General features: G+C 38.6%; 1 protein-coding gene across 2 annotated transcripts in view; it reads left to right on the top strand.

Moving 5' to 3' along the window:
- Positions 1-14,052: 14,052 nt before the first annotated feature.
- The window catches only part of SLC13A1 (solute carrier family 13 member 1), a 112,859-nt gene continuing 105,983 nt past the window's right edge, over positions 14,053-20,928 (top strand). The window contains exon 1 of one of the 2 annotated variants that reach the window (XM_045191194.3): positions 14,053-14,175. In XM_045191194.3, the coding sequence (XP_045047129.2) occupies positions 14,077-14,175 (99 nt within the window). In that variant the 5' untranslated portion in view covers positions 14,053-14,076. The remainder of the gene's footprint in view (positions 14,176-20,928) is intronic. The other variant, XM_045191196.3, reaches the window with a different exon arrangement.

The following is a 20,928-nucleotide window of genomic DNA, read 5'->3' as shown; positions in this document are numbered from 1 at the left end:
AGTAATCAGAAAAGTCTGATAACCTGGGGCCATGCCAACAAACTGGCCCTGAGGATGGAGTCGCCCAGTAGTGGGCCACCTGCTTTTTATTTTACTGATGTCCCTAAGCTGCCTTCCCTGTCATATCTGACTGACTGGTATCTGAAGTCTTTTGTGTTTGCAATCCCTGCTTAAGGACTGTTTTATTTGTTATCCAGAGAAGGATACTGGCCTTAATTAAAGTACTTCTTCCATTCACTGGTCCTCTCTGGTGGGGGAGGCATGGATTTCTCAGCTACTCTCACCACAAATGCATTTTATTCTGTTAATCCATTAAGCCCTGTGGCCTAAGAATTTGAAAATCCAGCAGGATCATAGACAACATCCCTCATTAATAGAGATGGGCTTGTCGCTGAAACTAATATTTGACACTCAAAAAATAGAGTACTTCAAGTATTTAAAATTCTTTGTAAAATTCATAGTTAATCCTAAAATTATGTGAGCTCTCCGGATTTCTGAAAGTCCTCCAGTTTGTACCATGAACTCATCCACTCAGGTCAGCTTCCATTCTTTCAACATGTCCTTCCCTCTGACCAGACCACTTTCCCCATATCTGCCAAGTACAAAATCGTTATTTCTGGACTCAGCTTAACTCTCAGTTGCTGCCCTGGCTAAGGGGACCACATAATGCAGTTTACCTGGGACAATTCGACAGTAATTATTAATAGCATCCCTTTTATTCTCAAAACTGTTCAGGTTGGAACAATGAAATATACAGCTACCCTAATCCTGGCTACTTCAGTTCATAATGATATCTGTGTAGCTATCTTAACACAAAACAGTCTATGTTCTAGAATTTAGCAATTTTAATTCCCTTATTTAACAGCAGTCTTCTTTGAGTATGAAGGTTTCATTTTATCAACATCAAGTTTAGTGGACACCTCTAACTACCTACCTCCTCATAAGACAAGCTTCTTTCTAATAACAATAGCTTATCTCATATTTTTTCAGCAGTTCTCAAAATGTGGTTCCCTAAGACTCTTTCAGAGGGTCTTCAAAGTCAAAACATTATTTGATTTTTTCCTTTCTCATTCTCCCGTGAGTATACAGGGGAGTTTTCCACAGGCAACATGACATGTGATGTGGCAGAGACTGTAGGCAGAATCCAACAACTTGGATTCTCTACAGAGATTTGTAAAACATGTAAAGCAATACCATCATTCTCACATTTTTTAAGAAGGTAAATTTATGTTTCTTAAATATGTTATTTATTTTAGCATATAGTGGGGTTATTATTTTTTGTTTTAAACAAATTGCTGGGTCTTATGGTACCTCTATGTTTAACTTTTAAGGAACTTCCAAACTGTTTTTCAAAGTGGCTGCACAATTTTATATTCTCTCTAACCCTATGTGAGGTTTAATTTCCTTCCTAACACTTTTTGTTGTCTGTCTTTTTTATTACAGCCATCCTAGTGGGTTTGAAGTAGTATTTCATCGTGATTTTGACTTGCATTTCCTTGTTGTCCAATGATCTTGAGCATCTTTACAAATGTATAGTGGCCATTTGTATATTGTCTTTACAGAGATGTCTATTCAAGTCCTTCGCTCATTTAAAAATTGTCTTACTAGTCTTTTTATTGTTGAGTTGTAATAGTTTTTTTATATATTCTAGATATTTGACCCTTATCAGATACATGACTTGTAAATATTTCTCCCATCATGTGGGTTACCTTTTCACTTTTTTGATAGTGTCTTTGAAGCACAAAAATTTTAATTTTGAGGAAGTTCCATTTGTCTAGTGTTTCTTTGGTTGCTTGTGTTTTTGGTGTCATAGCTAAAAAGTCCAATGCTAAATCCAAGTTCAAAAAGATTTAAACCTATGTTTCTTTTAAGAGTTTTATAGTTTTAGCTCTTACATTTAATCTTTCATCCACTTTGTGTTAATTTTTGTATGTACTGTGAGGCAGGGTCCAATTTCATCTTTTTTGTTGTTGTTTGCATGTGGATGTCCAGTTGTCTCAGCCCTGTTTGCTGGAAAGACTCCTCTCTCCCTCGGGGAATTGTCTTGGCACACTCATCAGAGTAGTTTTACTTTTGCTCTAATTTTTCTTGCTTCCAAGTTAGTCTTGATTAATTGTGCCTTTCACTGGAGTTCAAAGTGCATTCTCTCAGACAAAGCAGTGTCTGCCAAGTAATTAGTGAAAACATTTGGCAAAGAAGTCAATTCTGAGAAACAGCTTACTTAATGTCTATGAAAACATCTCCCAGGATAAGTGAGCATGGCAAGCGCCTGGGTCTATCAAAGGAGGAATGAATCTGTGGAAAATTATCTTACAGTTTCCTTATGCTATATAGACTGGATTTCCTGAGGTTCTGGGTGGCAGGGTGGCAAATCACTTGACTACTTTTTTGTAGAAATATAATATCAACAATTAGAAATCTCTAGATTTTTCTAGGAACTTTTGATGATTCTACATTTATTGAAAGGAAAATTTTAATCTATGTACTGAAAAGAAATTATTTGAATATAAATAATTCCTGGAGTCCTGGCTGGTGTGGCTCAGTGGACTGAGTGTCTGCTTTGAACCAAAGGGTTACTGGTTTGATTCTCAGTCAGGGCATATGCCTGGGTTTGGGGCCAGGTCCCCAGTAGGGGGCGCTTGAGAGGCAACCACACAGTGATATTTCCATCTTTTTCTCTCTCCCTTCCCCTCTGTCTAAAAATAAATAAATAAAATCTTTTTTAAAAAATCCTGGAAATATAGAATGTAAGTGCTAGAAGAGATGTGGGATTATATAATGTGAATCCTTGATATTTAAAGGGAGAAGAGGGAAACCCACAAAGATAAATTTATCTAAGAGATGCTCATGTATTCAGGCAGCAAAAAAAGATAATAGGAGGCTATAATCAAGGTCTTGAAAAAGTTGAAAAATGGAAGGAAACTTCAAATTTGTAGTAACTGTCCAGGTATAATACACATTTAGAGACTCTATCCATCTAGGAAACAATGGAGTGCTTCTCCCAATATGAAAGACTTGACCTGTCAGCTATTGTGATACATAAGCTAAGCCAAGAGGAACTAGGTTAAAATGAGAAGAGGTACCATGAGGCTGTCAGACCAAGAGTATATCACAATAAGAGATAAAATTTAAGCAGTAGTCTTTTAATATGGGGTGGGGAATAGCAAACAGCTGTCTTGAATGGTTTTTTAAAAAAATTTATTTATTGATTTTAGACAGAATGAAACATCAACTTGTTGTTCCACTTATTTATGCACTCATTGGTTGACTCTTGTATGTGTCCTGACCAAGGATCGAACCTGCAACCATGGCCTATCAGGATGATGCTCTCACTAACTGGCCAGGGCTGCCTTGAATGTTCTAGGTATGTAGAGAATCTTGAAGTTGAGAGAGATTAAATTGGCTATTTGAAAATGAAATTTATATATGGCCAAAGCTTAGAATAATCCTCTAAGTGAATGAAAATTAGATTCAGAGGCTTGAAGGTGAAAGAGAACATCGGTTCTGCAGAGAGGAAGACTGCAGATAATTTGTTGAGGGGAACTGCTTTATAGAAAAACATCAAATATGAAGCAGGGTAGTGCAGAAAGATGAGGCTGAGAGTATGAGTTAACCTGAGAGACTGTGGGACATTGTAAGTTACATATGGCTATTAGACATTTTTTTTTCCAGAGTAGAGGGCCATTGACATGTCCAAACAGGAAAATAATGCAGTCAGATTCATTTGGGAAGATCTCTCTGGCAGCATTGTGGAAGATGCATCATTGAGGCAGGTGTCAGGAATGGAGACAGACCAGATAGGAGGCCAGAAATAGTAGAAGATGGTGAGATTCTGAAGAAAAAGCACAGGTCATGAAGATGTGGGAGATGAGGAAATCTTAGAGCATTGCAAACAGTAAAATGAGGAGGCCTTGATGATGGATGGAATGGGGGGTGGGAATGAGAGGACAAAATCAATATAAAAATCGGATCTCTGGTTGATGAGGAGTGGGAGCCTTATTGATGTTATAACAGTGCAGCCACACATTCCAGTTTGACTGGAACTCTCCTGGTTTTATCCATGGAAGTCCAATGACACAGAAAACTCTCAGTCCATGGAAAAACTGGTACAATTTGTCACCTTTGCCATGAGCCTGATAGGCTGACTCCTTAAGTCGCCATCACCTATCACCTCCCTGGCCACTAAGCTGCCACCCCATCCCTCAGTCTCTGCCAAGTTTCCTAACAACACATCTGCACCCCTCTCTTAGTTCCTAAGAACAAATTTCTTACCTGGCCAGGACAGCAGCATTGACCACAGTGCAGTTAGCCAGGTTGCTCTATGGACCCCTCCCTTCCAGTGGCAGTACCCTGTTTCCCACATTCTGGCAAGAAATAGCAAATGAGACAGGCTATTCAGAAGTGATCTAGCCTCTCTGTCTTTAGCTACCCTAACTTTTAGAGCTTGAGGCTCTGTGCCCTCCTACAAGACAGCCCTCAATTATAGTTAGTCGATAGTTAGTCAACTTTGGAGTCAAACAGATCTGAACTGGACTTCATTTGAATGACCTCAAGCAAGTTACTTAATCTCTTTCAGCCTTATCGAAAAAAAATCAGATTGTTATTGGAAATCAATAATATGACAAATATATGTTAGCCATCAGGAATTTGATTTTTCTTTCCTTGGGTCTTTATAATTCCAGGTGATTCCTTCCCTTGAGGGGAGATTGAGCTCTATTCATTCTTTCAGCCTTGGTCTTTCTTGGTCCAGATTCTCTCTCCTCACCCACCTCTGCTGAGATACCTGAGTGGCTAATGCTGAGTCTTCCCAGGAGAAATGTCCCTACAGGACAAGAGAGGAAAGAGTGGGTAGGAGGAAATACGCTAGTCATTTCTGATACTACTATGTTCACACTAACTCCACATGTGTTTTCCTAGGTATACATATGCATTTCCTTTCTAGAAAATAGGAACCTTTCTAATTTTTGAATAATTATTGAATAATCCTTTCTTTGGATAAATTAATGCTAAGTATAATTACTAACTCTTCTTATTCAGAAAAATGCACATTTTGAAGTATAGAGGAAGAACTTGTTAGTGAGGTCGAGAGTAACTTATGTCTTAGAAAAGACTATTTATGCCTATTTTGTGTGTTTATACTAGCCAAGGAGTGGAGGGATAGATATAATCAGATATGTAATACAAACTTCTAGGAAGATAAATTTTAAAATTTTATAGGATTTGTGCTCAAAAACAAAAGACAGGTAAAAGCCATCCTGATTGTCAACAAAGTAAAATCATTGCTATTAATCATACATCAGTGAGTTACATGTCAGTCTAGGACCAGATTCTAGAATAGACTCCTAAAAGGATACCATTCAGTAGACCTAAGTTAATAATAGCATCCAAAAGCTCCTTTCTATTGTAAAAATGTCAACTTAAAGGAAGGCATCTGGAGAGAGGAACCTGTTGAATATTTTATCAATGACTTTGGATAAAAATAAGAAGGGATTGAATATGTATATAGCTTGCATGTGATGAATGACAGAAGTCATGGCAATTTAAAGCATGTATAAAAATCTGACAAGATGGAAATTAATAGGGAAATCCTACCATATTTGTCAGTATGATAAGATAGAGATTACTTAGCTATAGCACATAGAAAAATATTTTGAATCTTTATTGGATACTAAGCTCAAACTACCTCAGCACTGTAATGGGAAAAGCAAAGAAGTTCTGCAATGCCAGCAGCATTACTATAAGCACCACATCTAGAACAAGGCAGGTGATAGTCCAGTCCTGCCTCTCTCTGCCAAATAGATTCTGCAAGAGAGGATTGAACTCAGGAACCAAGCCAGGGATGTAGAAAAAAATTAGTCCATGTTCTTAATCAGAGGAGTGTCCAGGATAGTGAAGAGACCTGAACTTGAGACATGAATAGTGAGGCAAATGGGTAAGGGAAGACTTCAAATATATAAAGGATATCATATGGAAGAGTAGTTTGATTTTCCCCCCTAATGATCCCCAAAAGTGAAATTAAAACAATAGATGGAAGCTACAGGAAGATAGATTTGGGCTCAATGTCAGGAAAAAAAATCTGAAGGAGAGGAGAGGGAATATTTAAATATGGTATGAGGCACAAATCAGTCATGATTAGAGGCATTCAAGAACAGGCTGAACCTTTCAGAATGGCTATTATCAATAAATCAACAAAAAACAAGTGCTCTCAAGGATGTGGAGAAAGAGAAACTCTTTTCCACTGTTGGTGGGAATGCAGACAGGTGCAGCCACTCTGGAAAGCAGTGTGAAGATACTTCAAAAAATTAAAAATGGATCTGCCTTTTGACCCAATGACCCCACTTCTGGGAATATATTCAAAGGAACCCAAAACACTTGTTCAAAAGAGCATAAGCACCCCTATGTTCATTGCAGCACTAATTTCAATAGCCAAGATATGGAAGCAGCCCAAGTGTCCATCAGTATATGAGTGGATAAAACAACTATGAGACATTCACACAATGGATTCTACTCAGCTGTAAAAAAGAAGAAAAATTTACCCTTCGCAACACTATGGATAGACCTAGAGAACATTATGCTAAGTGAAATAAGTCAGTCAGAGAAAGTCGAATACCATATGATTTCACTCATATGTAGAATCTAGTGGACAAACTGAACTAACAAGCAAAATAGAGACAGACTCAGGATGACTATTGTGGAGAGGGAGGGTTAGGGAGGAAGGGATTGAGCAAAAAGGAAAAAGCATTCATGGGCATGGACAACAGTATGGTAATTGGTGGGGGGGGAGTGTAAAGGGACTATGGTAATGGAAAAAGTACAATAAAAAAAGAACAGACTGAGAAAAAAAAATGGGCTTTTTGGCACCAATATTTCACGGAGGCCTAGAAAAAATTTTCAAACCAGAGATACTATGATTCTCCCAAACTAGAGAATTCCACATTAGGTCAGGACTCTTGCCATGAGAATGTAAAATTAGTTATTTTAGGGACTATGCAAATAAAAATTGTTATAAAAATAACAGCAGTCAGAATTAATTGCCTTCCCAGAGCACATGTTCTATGCTCCTACCAAGCCACCAGGAATTATTTGCTGTGGGTGTGTTGCCATCCCCATTCGGGGGCCTCAGCAAGCTCCCTTGTGAAGGCACAGTATCTTATTCACATCCATGCACTCACCAGAAATCTTATTTGGGTACATTTTGATTAGCCTCATTTTTTAAAAAAACCTTCCAGAATTCCAACTACTCACCACTATCACTTTATGTCATGTTTATCAACGCCAAAAGTATAAATGCCAAAAGTATAAATGCCGAAAGTATAAAACCATGCCCTCATGGTCTGTCAGTGACATGGTTTAACTATACAGTCATATAAGTTGAGAAGAACATATTTTCTGAAATGCTCCTCTGTGACTCTACGGTAAAGGAAATGGACAAAATGTAAGTGTAAGTAGCTTAGACCAAATGGTGCTGTGTTTCTTCATAAGCTCATGAGTAGTCCCAGGGCACACGTTTCCTCCCTTGAACAATGAATTTCCTCTTCAAGCAACCATTTTGAACCAAAAGTCACCAAGCCCAAATAACAAAAGAGGCCAAGGGGTGAAGAGCATTGAATGCTGTAGCTATGCCAACAGAAAACTACTGCAAGAGAGCAGCACAGCTAACTGCCTGTATTTGTGCTAATGACATGCTGTGAAATAGTCTACACGTAGGTAAAAAGTAATTTCCAAGGAAGACGGGTCAGCTTGACAGTAAACTGGACTGTGTCAGTGTCACCCACTACACTTAAAATGAAATCATCATTAGAAACTATGCTAACACTTTATCTTGTCATTGTCATAAAGGACAAAAGATGTTCCAGGCTCAGGGACAATATTTTGGATGGTAAATATCAGGAGAGAAATACCTGGTTTTTTCTGACAGAGCAAAATGGACACATTCAGCTATGAGCAACAGTGAATTCATAGCAGAACTGAGATTACTAGGGGAAATTTTTTATGTCACCAGTTTCTTTAAACTGGCCTCTCTAGCTACACCCTAAAGCAGTTTCTGACTGACTAAGTTGAACTATATAAACTTTAGAAGAGGAGTGAAAACTCCTGGGATCAGCTGGGACCATATGGTACTTCCATGTGATCTATTTCAGTGGATCCTTGGTTTCCATTTCGAAGAGTCCTGGAGTCGTGGCAAGCCTCTCAGAGCACCTTAAACTCTGGTCTGCTTTCCCATCCAGGTGCTGACAACAAATGCTACATCCAGGAGTTCTGGGTTAACCTTTAATCGCTAAAAGTCCCCATGAGGATTATAATACCGTCCCATGTATCCAGACTGCTGGCATAGGACTAGTACGTAAGAAGACTGGGCAGGGGAGTGAGGGATAAGCAGGGAGAGGATCAGGAATAAAGAGGGCTCTGGAAATTTTAGGGTTGCTTCATCCAATTTTTTTCCCTGGTGGTATGGTATGTATTCCAGAATGTTCTTCCTTTTCTTCCATCCTTCCCAATATCCCTCCCACTTCCATCCCTGAATGTCCCCCTTTCATCCCCCAAGATAAAGCCATGATAAGGCTTGGTCAAGAGAGAAAACTTTCCCCCACCCAGAGAGTGGATGTGAGCAGCTATGTCTGGGCTCCAGCACTCAGGTGTTCTGACAACTGCTGTTTTGGCTGGAGGTAGGTCCCCTCGTTTGGAATTTGCTTTGATCCTCAGTTCATGGGAGTTCAGGTCCTCACCTCATAGAACACAGTTCAGTCTTCATCTGTTCAGTCAGTCATTTACTTCACGGCATTGGAGGAATGATTATTGTTGTGGTTAATAATAAATGATCCCAATTTAGGTGTTTAGGGACTGGTGTGTGAATCTGGAGTCTCTAGGGTATATTATCTTACCCTAGATAAGGACTTTATCCTTTATTTTAGGAATTGAAGATAAAATCTGATACAGTTAACTAATGAGGGCCTGGAAATTTTACTGTATGCATTATCTGTACATTTTACTTTCATCAAGAAGATTCATCATCTTAAGAAATAGAGAGCCAAATATGAAGACATTGAAAACATTTAAAGTGCTGAGGTAAATGACTTGATGCCAGTTAAAAAGAGGGGGAAATGATCTCATTTTTATAGTATCTAAAAACGCTTTGGGTGCCACTCACATACAGCCCTCAAAGAGTAAACCCCTCACAGAGCCGTGTGTGGAGGCTATGGAATTTATGAAGGTAACCAAATATATAAGCACAGGTTCACCATGGGTGACTTTCAGGATGAGTGACTAGTGGAGGCTAAGAAACAACTGACTGTCAGTAGGAAATCTGACTTAAATTCCTTGACTTGATAGTATCCACAACAGCAATTGTTTAAAACTGGCATGCACTTTGAACTCTAAAAATTCTTTGAGTGAAAAAAGGAATGCATAATTGAAGCACATGCAGCGTCTTCTTTCTTTGTTTATGTGTATATTATTTTTCAATTACAGTTGACATTCAGTGGTATGCTAGTTTCAGTGGTTAGACATTTATGGAACTTACAAAGCGATCCCCCCTTGACACCACACATACTTATTATAGTATTATTGACTAGTCATGTACAAATGCACCTGGCTGCTTTCACCAACAGTAAGAGCATTTGGACCTTTTTCCCCACTTTGGCAAAATGTATACTGAATATACACACTTTCTCATTTAAGTGTTTATGGGTAATTTTGCCATGGAGCTAGTAGTCCTCCTCTGAACCAGCCATATCTCTTTGCAAACTTAAATACTCTATTGATGAACTGCTCTTGTAACCTATAATATATAAGCAATGCTGCTAATTGGTTTCCATTTATCTATATTTAGAGGTCACTTTAGAGAAATTTTTCACTGAGTATTCACTTATCCTTAGCACTTTTCTAGGGACACAAGGGAAATAAGTTAATGCTCCTTATAATCAAAGAGTTAGCAATCTTATTGAAGATTTAAGACTTACATGCATTATTAAAATAGTAAAAAATATGTCAGTCTTCTCATGGACCAAAACGTGACTTACAGATACTAACTCAATGATTCTTATATGTTAATACTCATAAAACGATGTAGTAAGCCACTGAAACATAAAGATTCCCAAGCCACATTTTGATCCAATAGGGCAGGAAATCTGCATTTTTCTCAAGCACCCAGATTATCTTGATGCAGCTGAACCAAGGAGCTTCCCGAGTAGATGCATGGTAATTCGGGAACTGGGGGTTTGGGGAAGGACCGGAATTATCAGGGTGAATTTATAGAAAGCAGGAGACTTGAGATGAGGCTACAAGGTCTAACTAACTTCAAGGATAGGTGAAATAAAGAGAGAAGGGAAGCATATTCTTGGAAAAGGGAGAGGTCTAAAGAAAAGCCCAAAGTTGGGAGTAAATGTGCCTTAAGAAAGGGACAACCAGAAAACAAGCCTGAGAGAATGAAGTGGACACATAAAGGCTGGTGGCCCCTCCCCTCATGTTGCTTGTCCATACAACTTAAGCGTCTTGGACAACCTAACTTCTTTATGAAATTAACCAGAATATATAAAGAAAAAATCTTCCTTTTGCCTGAACATGAGCTTCATGTTAGTTTTGTCTAATTATAAGGTCCAATGGATATTAAAAAACCAACCTCTAGAGCTACAATTCCTAAGCCAACCAAACCAGTGCCTGTATACAAACTCTAAATGTGATGATTTAGTGTTTATCATTAAATTAATAGTCATTATGGCAGACACATGCCTTAGGATCCAGAGAGAATTGGACTTGAACCCTTGCTATATCACTCATACCTGGGACATCTTACTTGGCCATTTTGCATTTTAGCTTCCAAATCTGTAAAATAGAAATAATAATAGCAACATATACATACATACCTTGTATTAGGTTTTGAAGATTAATTGAGGTGGTAAATGTAAACTCTCTAAAACATAGTAGATATCTGTGAGCGAATAAATAGTATCTGTAATAGTTTTTATATTTCTAAAAAAACATGTTTTAAGTAGCCTAATCCATGATAGCACAATGTTATGATTCATTTTGGGTCAGATAGATAAAATTTCACAGTTGTGATGTATTAAGAGATATTTATGATTTTCTGTACAGAAAAAGAGGTGAAATTTAATTGTGGAACTGGTTAACAATGTGATATATGGTTTATTTATTTTTTTTATTGTTGTACAAGTACAATTGTCTCCATTTTCACCCCACCATGCCCCCTCACCCCACCCATCCCCACCTCCCACCCTCGAAACCCACCCCCTTGGTGGCTTTGTCCATGGGTCCTTCATACATGTTCCTTGATGCCCGCCCCCCATTATTCCCTATTATCCTTCTCCCTCCTCCTCTCTGGTCACTGTCAGTTTGTTCTTTATTTCAGCGTCTCTGGTGAGGGGAACCCCATCCCGTGGAGTTCTCCTGGTCATGAATGAAATAAGTTGTCCCAGACACCATCTGTTCCGGAGGGAAAGGGTGTGGTGATTCCCTCTAGTGGAGAATGTCCCAAGCCTTTCTCTGAAATGGCTTTTATTGGGATCGGTATATGCAGGGGTATACAGCATGCATGCATAGCTCATTAATCAATGTCCAAAGGCTATAGCTATAGAAAACAGATATTACATATAGATGACAATTGAAGAAACACAGAGATCTGCCTCAGGTCAGGGTCTGTTAGACATACTGATGACAGATGGTTGTTAAGGCGTATTTCCTGAGATAAGGATTTCAGTCCTTATGCTTCGAACTTAAACATCTGGTTTATACCAACAGGGCTACAGCAAAGCAAAGCAAGCTTCAAAGGATACAAGGGAAGCCTCCGTGTTAATATCAGGTCATGCCTGCCTCCTGCCTTCCTGGCAATGCAGTGGAGACTTACAGGCCTCTTTCAAGGCCTTGCTCATGCAGGGCTACAGCCTCCGAAACCACACAGAGTGGCCCCCAACACTCTCATTGTATTTTGCTTACTTGTTTGTTTTGTTGATTAGGTTCCACTTATATGTGAGATCATATGGTATTTCTCCGTGATGTGGTTTAAAGGATACATAAGATATGTTTCCAAGAGACCCCAAATCTTCTCTTAGTTTCATACCTCTGCATGAGTCTTCCCTGGAGACTCCTGCAGAGTTATGGAGCTCTTATCAGTCATTCTCGTTTAGTGTGAGTGATTATTCAGATCTTTTCTCTCTGTGACAGTGTGGAGAAAACTACTGAGGAACAGGGATTTGCTGGACAGAAAGAAAGGCTGGAATTATTCTGTAGAAGGGGAATCATTCTGTAAGATTGGGCTGCCTAGAACACAGGCCATCACATGAGGGTCCTACAAACCTGCATCTGGTGAGAAATGGGCACCAGAATCAGGAAAGTGGGGCACAGGAAGGAGGCAGTGACAAATGTCAAGTGCTTTTCCTTTAGCCTCTGTCTGGTTTGAATACTGTTGTTCCCTGCGCTTTAAATTCCTCATTTCCATTAAATGTCACACAAATGCCTTTTTATTTCTGGTGTCATATCATGAAGTAAAATCTTCTCCAAAGAGAAAGTGAGGCTCACATGGTCTCAGTGGGTGACTGAGGGAAATCTGAGAACAGAAATGGTTTCTTCAAAAAATAGTCTTTTTTAAAAAAAAAAAGCAGTGAGCTGTCATATAGAAAAACTAAGTATTGAAACTGCTTTAAGTAATGCAGTTCCTTTAATGTGATTTTAAACACTATTTATTATTACTGCCTATTGTTACTTACTATTTATTACTCTTATTATTTAAAATTATCCTCTCTTTCACCTGAGAAATTTAAGATATAATATGCCTTTCTGGTTTGGAGACTTTTCCTGTTTACTATCCTTATTTTCCTAAATCACTATGTGTAAAATATCTTGAGAAATTTATACTTTTAGAGGAAAAAATGCTTTTTCCTTTACAGTAACAATACACTGAGTGTTGGTGAAAGAATTATTTTCCTTTTTGGGAAAAGAAAGCAGAGTTACATTAGTGTGGAATTAGAAATAAGGTCTAAATGGTAACCATAAGTTAGATAAAAGTGAAGTCATTTGTGCCAAAAGAAGTGAACTATAAGTTATAGAAAGGAATGTCCTTTGTTTATACCTCAGGCTGGGGGCAGAGGAGTCGCTCAGCTGAGGTTTATGGGATGATTAATTTACAGCACAATGAGAAACATTCCAGCATCCCTAGCACTGTATCACTGCCAGAACAGTCCCCATTTTCACACATACGCACACTCGGACACACACACACACACATCTCATGACTCATCTCTGCACAGCTTCTCTGGTGATTATCTAGTCAGTATCTCAACTCAATACTGAAAAAGTCTTGCAGGGGAGTGCTTATATAAGACTTTACAATCACTTTCAGTTTCTTATCCAAAGAGGCAACAGTATCCAGGAAATACACAAACCATGAAGAAATTATTGTGCAATTGAGTGTGGCATTGGGGAGAAAAACGCTACTCAGTTTCGGAAGCAGTGTTATTTATTTTTTGAACGTGAACCAAGGTTTCCTGAATGAGAGAGGTCAGGAGTTCTTCAGTGGGTCCAATTTCACATTGGCAGTGTAGAAGTTTGCCTCAAACTTTATCTGAGAATTTCCAGAAAAATCCTCTGTACCAAAAACTTTCCCCTTCACTAAAATTCCTGCTATTGGAATTGCTGTTTCAGTTCACATGTGCTTCCTTAGATAGGGCACTGGAGGAACCCAGTCAAGGTACCACCTAAGTGTGGTAACTACTTCTGTTAGGAGCCCAGAAATCAGGAACATCAGAAGGGGTGAAGAGTCTTCATTTGGGGAAAACTCAACCAACCTCACTGTTTCACCTTCTCCTATACTTGGCCAGTTAAGGTGAACACAGAAAATAGGGAAAGAAGTTGTGGTCTTTGATTTCCTGCAAACATTCTTGGGCTTATCTCTCCATAGTAATTGTGACAGTAAAACAATAAAGATTGAGATTTAATTTTAACTCATGTTGGTCAGTCTAGGGCAGCAAGTGAAGATGATGAGCTAGAGAAATATTAATCCAGGCTGGTTATTTAATGTCAGCCTCATTTTGAGGAGAGCAATATCAAAGGCACCCACTGAGGACAATGAAACTCTTCAGTGAGATTTTGGTTTATCGCCGGTTAATCCTCATAGTTTTCACTGTGTTGATTTTCCTGCCCCTGCCTATCATCCTCCAAACAAAGGTAAGTGAACCTGGAGAACAGGCTGATAGATTTCCTGATTTATTTAATTGTCCTTCATTGTTGGTCCAGATTTTGGCATACTTGTAAGCATTTTTCTGTTTGCTTTTAAGTGTAGTAAGTCTATTAAGTCCAAAGTGATAAACTCAGTGCATTTTTAATCCCTTAATGAAATGATTTGAATCAGTGAACATTTAGTGAGCACCTTCTCTGGGCAGCCATGATGAATGTCACTTGCTGGGGAGAGGCCCTAGAGCCCGGCTGTCTTCTTTAAGTCCTAGATTGATTACATCCAAGCTGTGTGACCTGGGCAGATTACTTAACCTCTCTGTGCTTCTGTTCTTTCATATGTAAGATTGGCACAGTAACGGGCTTGTTGTGGGAATTAAATGCCTCATCAAGCACTAGAGCAGTGGCTAGTATACAGTAAGTGGGTCAGTGTGGGTCTCCCCAAATGTGTTGACACCACAGCTGGTGCAATTCCTACTATAATGCCTTTTCTCTTGAGTAGAGGAAAGCAAGTGTCAATCAAGATTATACCATTCCGAGTTAAAAGAGGATCATGGTAATTATAATACCATGAGTACTCCAGTTTCCCACAGAAGTTGGACACCAATCTGGAACTCTCTGAGGGAAATCCACGTGAGCTAATGAAAAATCCTTTTTGACTCTGCCAAGGTCTCCTCTACCAGCAAACCTGGCGAAGGCACAGGCCTCTGCTGCTAGCAGCTGCCAGTTGTTTGCTGCCAGGGGCGACCACCCAGCTACAGACTCCAGGCTGGGCCTCTCCTGGGACTGAGACCTCCTCCTCTTGTCCTCAGTGGATGAAGGGAAGAACTCCCCACTCCTTTTGGTTAAACATTGTTCCAAGCCCCCAGATCCTTACAGAGTTTCCAGTGAAAACAGCAGGCATAGTCAGATTGTTTTTGGTTGGGAATTTGGTTTTGTTTTGCAAATTCTGTGTGATAATCCTCCTCTCTCCTCTCTGCCCATGCCACTCCAGCTACTTCTGATCACTTCTTTATGAATCTCTGGCAACCACTAGAGGACAAATTTGAGTCTCCTACATAGGGTTCTAATCTGAACGCCCACCTCCAACCCTCTTTGAAGACTTGTTACTGCATCTAGTATGCATGATGGCCTTTTTCCAACTCCCCTGGTCCTGAAGTCCCCTATACCTAGCTGGATCCTACCATGAGCACATCCTAGTTCATATCTAGACCCCTGCTATTGTGTAATATCTCTTGGTTAGTCTCAGCACAGGTCCTCACTTTACAGCAGTAAAAATAAGAAATTGAACTAATCAAGACAAACTTCGACCATGATTGCACATTATCTGTGCTGCTTCTTTGACATATAAAACCAGGACACTGATTATCTTCTATAATTTTCAGAGAAAATTAATATAAACTCTTTTAAAGAGAAAACAAGTAAATAAATAAAGGGCAATGATTTCAGTGCGTGATTCATTCATTAACTGGAAAGTATATTATTGCTAGGAAATGTAGTCATTGATTTTTTTTCAAGGTGCTGTGATAAGAGTACATTAGGTCTGTGAGGAAACTAGGGGCCTGGCATTTAATGAACTGTGTTCCTTATTCCTTTCCCTCTAATCAACTCATTTGTTAAAACTCAAGAAATGTTAACGAGAGGGTTTTTTCCTAGTCCAATAACATGATTTCATTTTTTTGGCTACTCTAAATGCATAGTTAATCATTTCGACTGACATTTAAATTCAAAGAATATTATCTTAACTGTTGCTTACAATGAAAGCAGAATTTTTTCCAGAGAATTTGGGCCTTTGGAGGGTATAAAATTTAAGTAAAGGCTTACTTTGACATGGGTGCATACCAATTTATTATAACTTTCAGGTTACCAAAATGGAGAGCCCTCTGCTTTAAAAACACATAGAAACAGAACAATTGAAGGTTCAAGAAAAACAAAAAGTCAATTTTGGTTTATAAAAACACAATAATTCTACATGACCTAGAACCAACAAACAATGAAGTTTTGACTTTTTTTTCCCCATTTTTCTGCTGGTTATTGAGTTGTTTGTATAGACTGACCTTAACACTTACCTTAATTCTATCTCAAGCCAAAAGGTGCCACTAATGATGAGAGACCCTCAGGGGTTTTGTGATGTAATGTTCAAGGAAAAAGAAGGGATACACTCAGCTTTACCTAAGTTATCTGGTTTAACCTTGTTGTAAACAATAAGACAATCACCTATGTTTTATCATTCTCACTTTACATTTGAGGAAAATGATGCTCAAAGGTATGTGACTCAACAAAGGCCCCAAAGATTTTGTGGAAACTGGATTTGAACTTGTTTTCTGTCAGAACTCATAATTAATGTTTTAATAGTGGTTTTCTTTTGGTCTTTTCTATATTTTGTATCGCTAAAGATTTATCCTCTATTTTTTTAATCCTCACCTGAGGATATGTTTTATTGATTTTAGAGTAAGAGGAAGGGCAGGACGAGAGGGGGGAGAAAAAGAGAGAGAGGAGAGAGAGAGATTAAAGAGAAACATTGATTGGTTGCCTCCATATGTGCCCAGACTGGGGATTGAACCCACAACCTAGGTATGTGCTCTGACCAGGGATTGAAGTCGCAACTTTTTGGTGCCCAGGACAATGCTCCAACCAACCGAGCCACCCAGCTGGGCCTACCCTCTATTTTGAAAACTTACATAAAGTACGGCTTAATAATCATTTATCAACAACTCATGCATTTCTCTTCATGATAATGCTTTAAACCACAGAAGAGATAATACAGCCATTTCCTCAATTGACGTCATGCCACTCAATGTCTTTAAGGTAGAAAACTATAGTGGTTTTCATCACTGGGGGTGAGCCTTGTTAACCAGAGGAAATGTTCAGGCTGTAATAAAGAACATAAGGCATTTATTTTAGCAAAAGAATTGCAATCCAGGAGACACAGATTCAGGTAACTCACACTGTGCTCTGGAGATAAAAAATGTAATTCTTTTATGCAAGTGAAGGATTGCTGACTAGGTTAACAGTAATTAGTCAGTTCCAATATCCAAACAAGGGGGATGAAAGTTACAAGGAGAAGGTAAAGTCCAGTGTGTGTCCATACAGTAGTTGTTTTTCCAGGATGTTTATGACTGCAGCCTTGAGCTGACTTTAGCGACAGGTGTAGCAACTTAATAGCAGTTGAAAGAACCGGGACTCAAGCCATTCATGAGCCCCACTCCCTTAATAGCCTCCTGACTCTATTTTAAAGTGACTCTCTTAGCAATGCTTATTCTATTTCTCCACTATCAGCCCATTAGAACTGGAGTAGCAGTCAGTCTTATATGCCATTTAATGAATGTCGCAGAGTCCCAACTATTCAAGCTGATCATTGTCAGCTTGTCAGAATATGGTGCCCCTTCCCTTTCATATCAAATGCTCACCATGAGTCATTGCATTAAGTTGGCATCTTAATATCTTTAAGCTGGAAGAGACCTTAGAACTGTGTGTTTTAATTTTCATGGAAATTTTATTTTATAGCAAAGGAGAGTATGCCTCACCCTAGATGCCCATGGGCATAAGTCAAACAGGAACTCAAGTTTTATCTTTATGAGTTGGTTTTTTTATCAGCCCATTTTTGCAGTTTAGAAACAGAGACAGAAACAAGTAAACAGGTTGACAAAATGTGGTTATGTAGATGTTTTGGTATCGGAACTCAAGGGCTTGGCCACTTGGGGTGCTCAGCCATACACTAGTCAATTACCTGTTGATTTGTTCTTTGCACTTGGCTGCACTTACCAGGTTGGTTCCTGTCAAGTTCGTCCTGTTTGCAGCTGGTCTACAAAACACTGTGCTATATTTTAACATTTAGCAAGAAGAGCATTTAGTAAGAATGGCCTAGACCATAAGACCAATTTCCTATCTAACATTTCCAATCAACATCTGTCTGACTCTAGAGCCAGCAATTTCAACCACAACTGAATATTGTATCCTTACAGCTCTGACAGTGGTAATAATTATACTCCCAATACATTGGTGTAAATGTCACTTTACTAATGGAATTCTTCTTCTTTATTGCTTAACACTGAATCACAGAAATGCTGTCTTTGTAATTGTTACACAGACATCAAGGTAGCCTTAGTCCTTCCCCAATTGGTAGTTACTGATCAGTAAAACAGCCTATAATGTAATTGCTACTTACATAAATATTTGAATGAAGTTAATACTTGCACTGAATTTTTCGCATTTTGGAGAGAAATTTCTTGAATATTCCTAGATTAAAAAAAGTTGTTGAAACTGGCCTAAGCTATGTCCATGCTCCCAGTGATATTCTCTGTGCAACGTTGTTCTTTAGTGACTATTTCTAATATCTTGTTCATTTTTACTCTTTTCAGTCCTCTGTGCTATTTCCTTATTCATTTTTCCAGCTCTTGGCTTATCTTTGTGTTTCTAAAGTGAAACAAAACGATGAAAAAGAAGGCCAGCTCTGTGTGAGGAGCAGTAAGAGGGGAAAAACTGAAGTAATATTTTTTTGTTTGTAGAGTACATTTCTTCCAGGTGTGTCTCTATCTGTCTAGTCTATCCACCAATTAGGACCCTTTTTGAGATAAGGAAACATTTCTTCCAGGTGTGTCTCTATCTGTCTAGTCTATCCACCAATTAGGACCCTTTTTGAGATAAGGAAACAGGGAAACAGTCACACAGCCTTTGAGCAGCATTCCCTAGTAGACTGGTTGTAAAACGAAGACTAGATTTCAATTTTCTCTCAGGTACTTCTGGATTTCTCTAGAAAACATTTTACATCAAGGGAGACTTAAAAAGAGAAGACAATGAGAGAGTCAGTGCAGCAGGGCTTAGTGCTCCCCAAAGATTCAAGGAAGAAGCCCAACCAAGCCTCACTCCTTAGCCCTAAGCCCAAACAAATCATGTAACAAAATTATTTGCAAGAAGGCATGGGTTAGGGAGGGAGGAAATCCAGCTTCAAAGTCATGCTCTATTTCACATGCTGTTTCCTTTACAATATATTCATTTTGTACATCATGAATTTCAAAGTTAGAATAGAAATTATAATAAAAGAAATGATACATGATGAGAGACTTACAGTGCTGAATCAAAATTAAACAGATGGGAGAAACATCGTGCTTGTAAAGAACTGTAAACTTTGAAGGCATAAAAGATCGACTGAGAACTCTGATGAAGAAAATGAAGACAAGAGGATTTAAATCAACTACAAGGGAAAGAAGAGGGAGGGCAGCATATTCCAAACAAACAAAGAATTTTTAAAGGGCAAAATCAAGTCATTAAATGTTTTAATTAGAAACAATTGATATCATTTTAAATGTTGCTTTTAAATATTGTAAGGATATATGATAAGGGGAAAATGCTATAAATTCTAAGAAACTGAATATTTTAAACACAAGAGCCCATCAAAATGATGGAGGGCAAGAAAAAACAAAATAGAAATCATGCCAACAGTAATGTGATAAGTGAACAAAATCAAGAAAATCTAATTTTGATATATTTTTATCTCATGGATATTTTAGGACAAATTGCTAAGCCCAAAGTGTTGTGCTAAGTAAACTGTGGGACCTAAGCATATGTTTAAATTAATGTTAATACTTTCAAGTAGCTTGTACAATTGTTGAAAAGTCAATATATCCTATGGCAAACATCAATCACACAATAAGGTTGTATATAAATACAAATCATTTGTTATCAATGTGTAATTAATGGGTGGATAAACCTATAACAGTCCTACTTGGCCATGACCTATTGCTCCTATTTTCTTTATTTCAGAGTATCTACTACCCTTCATCCCATTTCCAGGCCTGAAAAATATGTGTCCTCTCAGGTGCCCTAGTTACTCCTAAGCTCCCATCACTGTCTTATGTTGCTTTACTTCTTATACTTGTATTACCGCCCCCCTAGTCTGCTTCTCTATCTTCATTGCAGCTGGCACTGCCTCCTTGAGGCTGACTTCATTTCTTTCTTTCTTAGATGATTTTCACACTTTTCCCGTGAAGTCTCCAGACAGAGTACTAATTTTAAAATATCAACCTGGTCCTATACCCATGGTCAAACTTCTCCAGGGAACCCCTTTTGCAATCAGGGGGAAATATTTAAACTAAACATGTATACGCTGATGGATCTTTAAGGTTTTGCCATTTAATTGTCCTCACAACCCTATCCAGAGCCCCCAATGCCAGCTCCCCCATTCACATTTTCCACACTAGCAATATTTCCCTATTTGCAGACCTAGAATACCCATGATTCAGTACCGCTGTCCTTGAGCATGCTGCATCCTCTCATGCCTGCCTTATCCTCTTGGCAAAGGCAGCTCAGGATTTTACATGAAATGAGTAGCATCCTCCATGTTCTCATTGCATCATGGGTACATTGGCCTTTATTAGAGTATGTATTCCATTTTACCTTTTTTTTTTTTTGCCTCCCATTGAGACTGAAAATACCTAAAGAGCATGGAACATGTTATTTAATTGGCTTCTCCAGCACCAAACACAGTGCCTGTCACATGGTAGATAGTTGATAACTCTGCTGAATAGATGAACTGATGATGTTTCATGACAGAAGGATGTGTAAAATAAAACCAGATATGGTAGGAAAGATAGGACGCAGGAGAGAGAAAGTAATAAAAGGGAGAAACTTCAAGTAGAGTGAAAAGAGTTACTAAGGGACAGACAAGAATGCTGGTATATCAGAAGAGTGTCTCTTCCACAAGCTCTTCTTTACCTTCCATAATATATTTTTATGCTTAGTTTGATA

The sequence above is a fragment of the Desmodus rotundus genome, chromosome 6 (genome assembly GCF_022682495.2).
Source record: "Desmodus rotundus isolate HL8 chromosome 6, HLdesRot8A.1, whole genome shotgun sequence".
In the NCBI taxonomy this organism is placed as follows: domain Eukaryota; kingdom Metazoa; phylum Chordata; class Mammalia; order Chiroptera; family Phyllostomidae; genus Desmodus; species Desmodus rotundus.
This window is presented reverse-complemented; position numbering and strand designations above follow the sequence as displayed.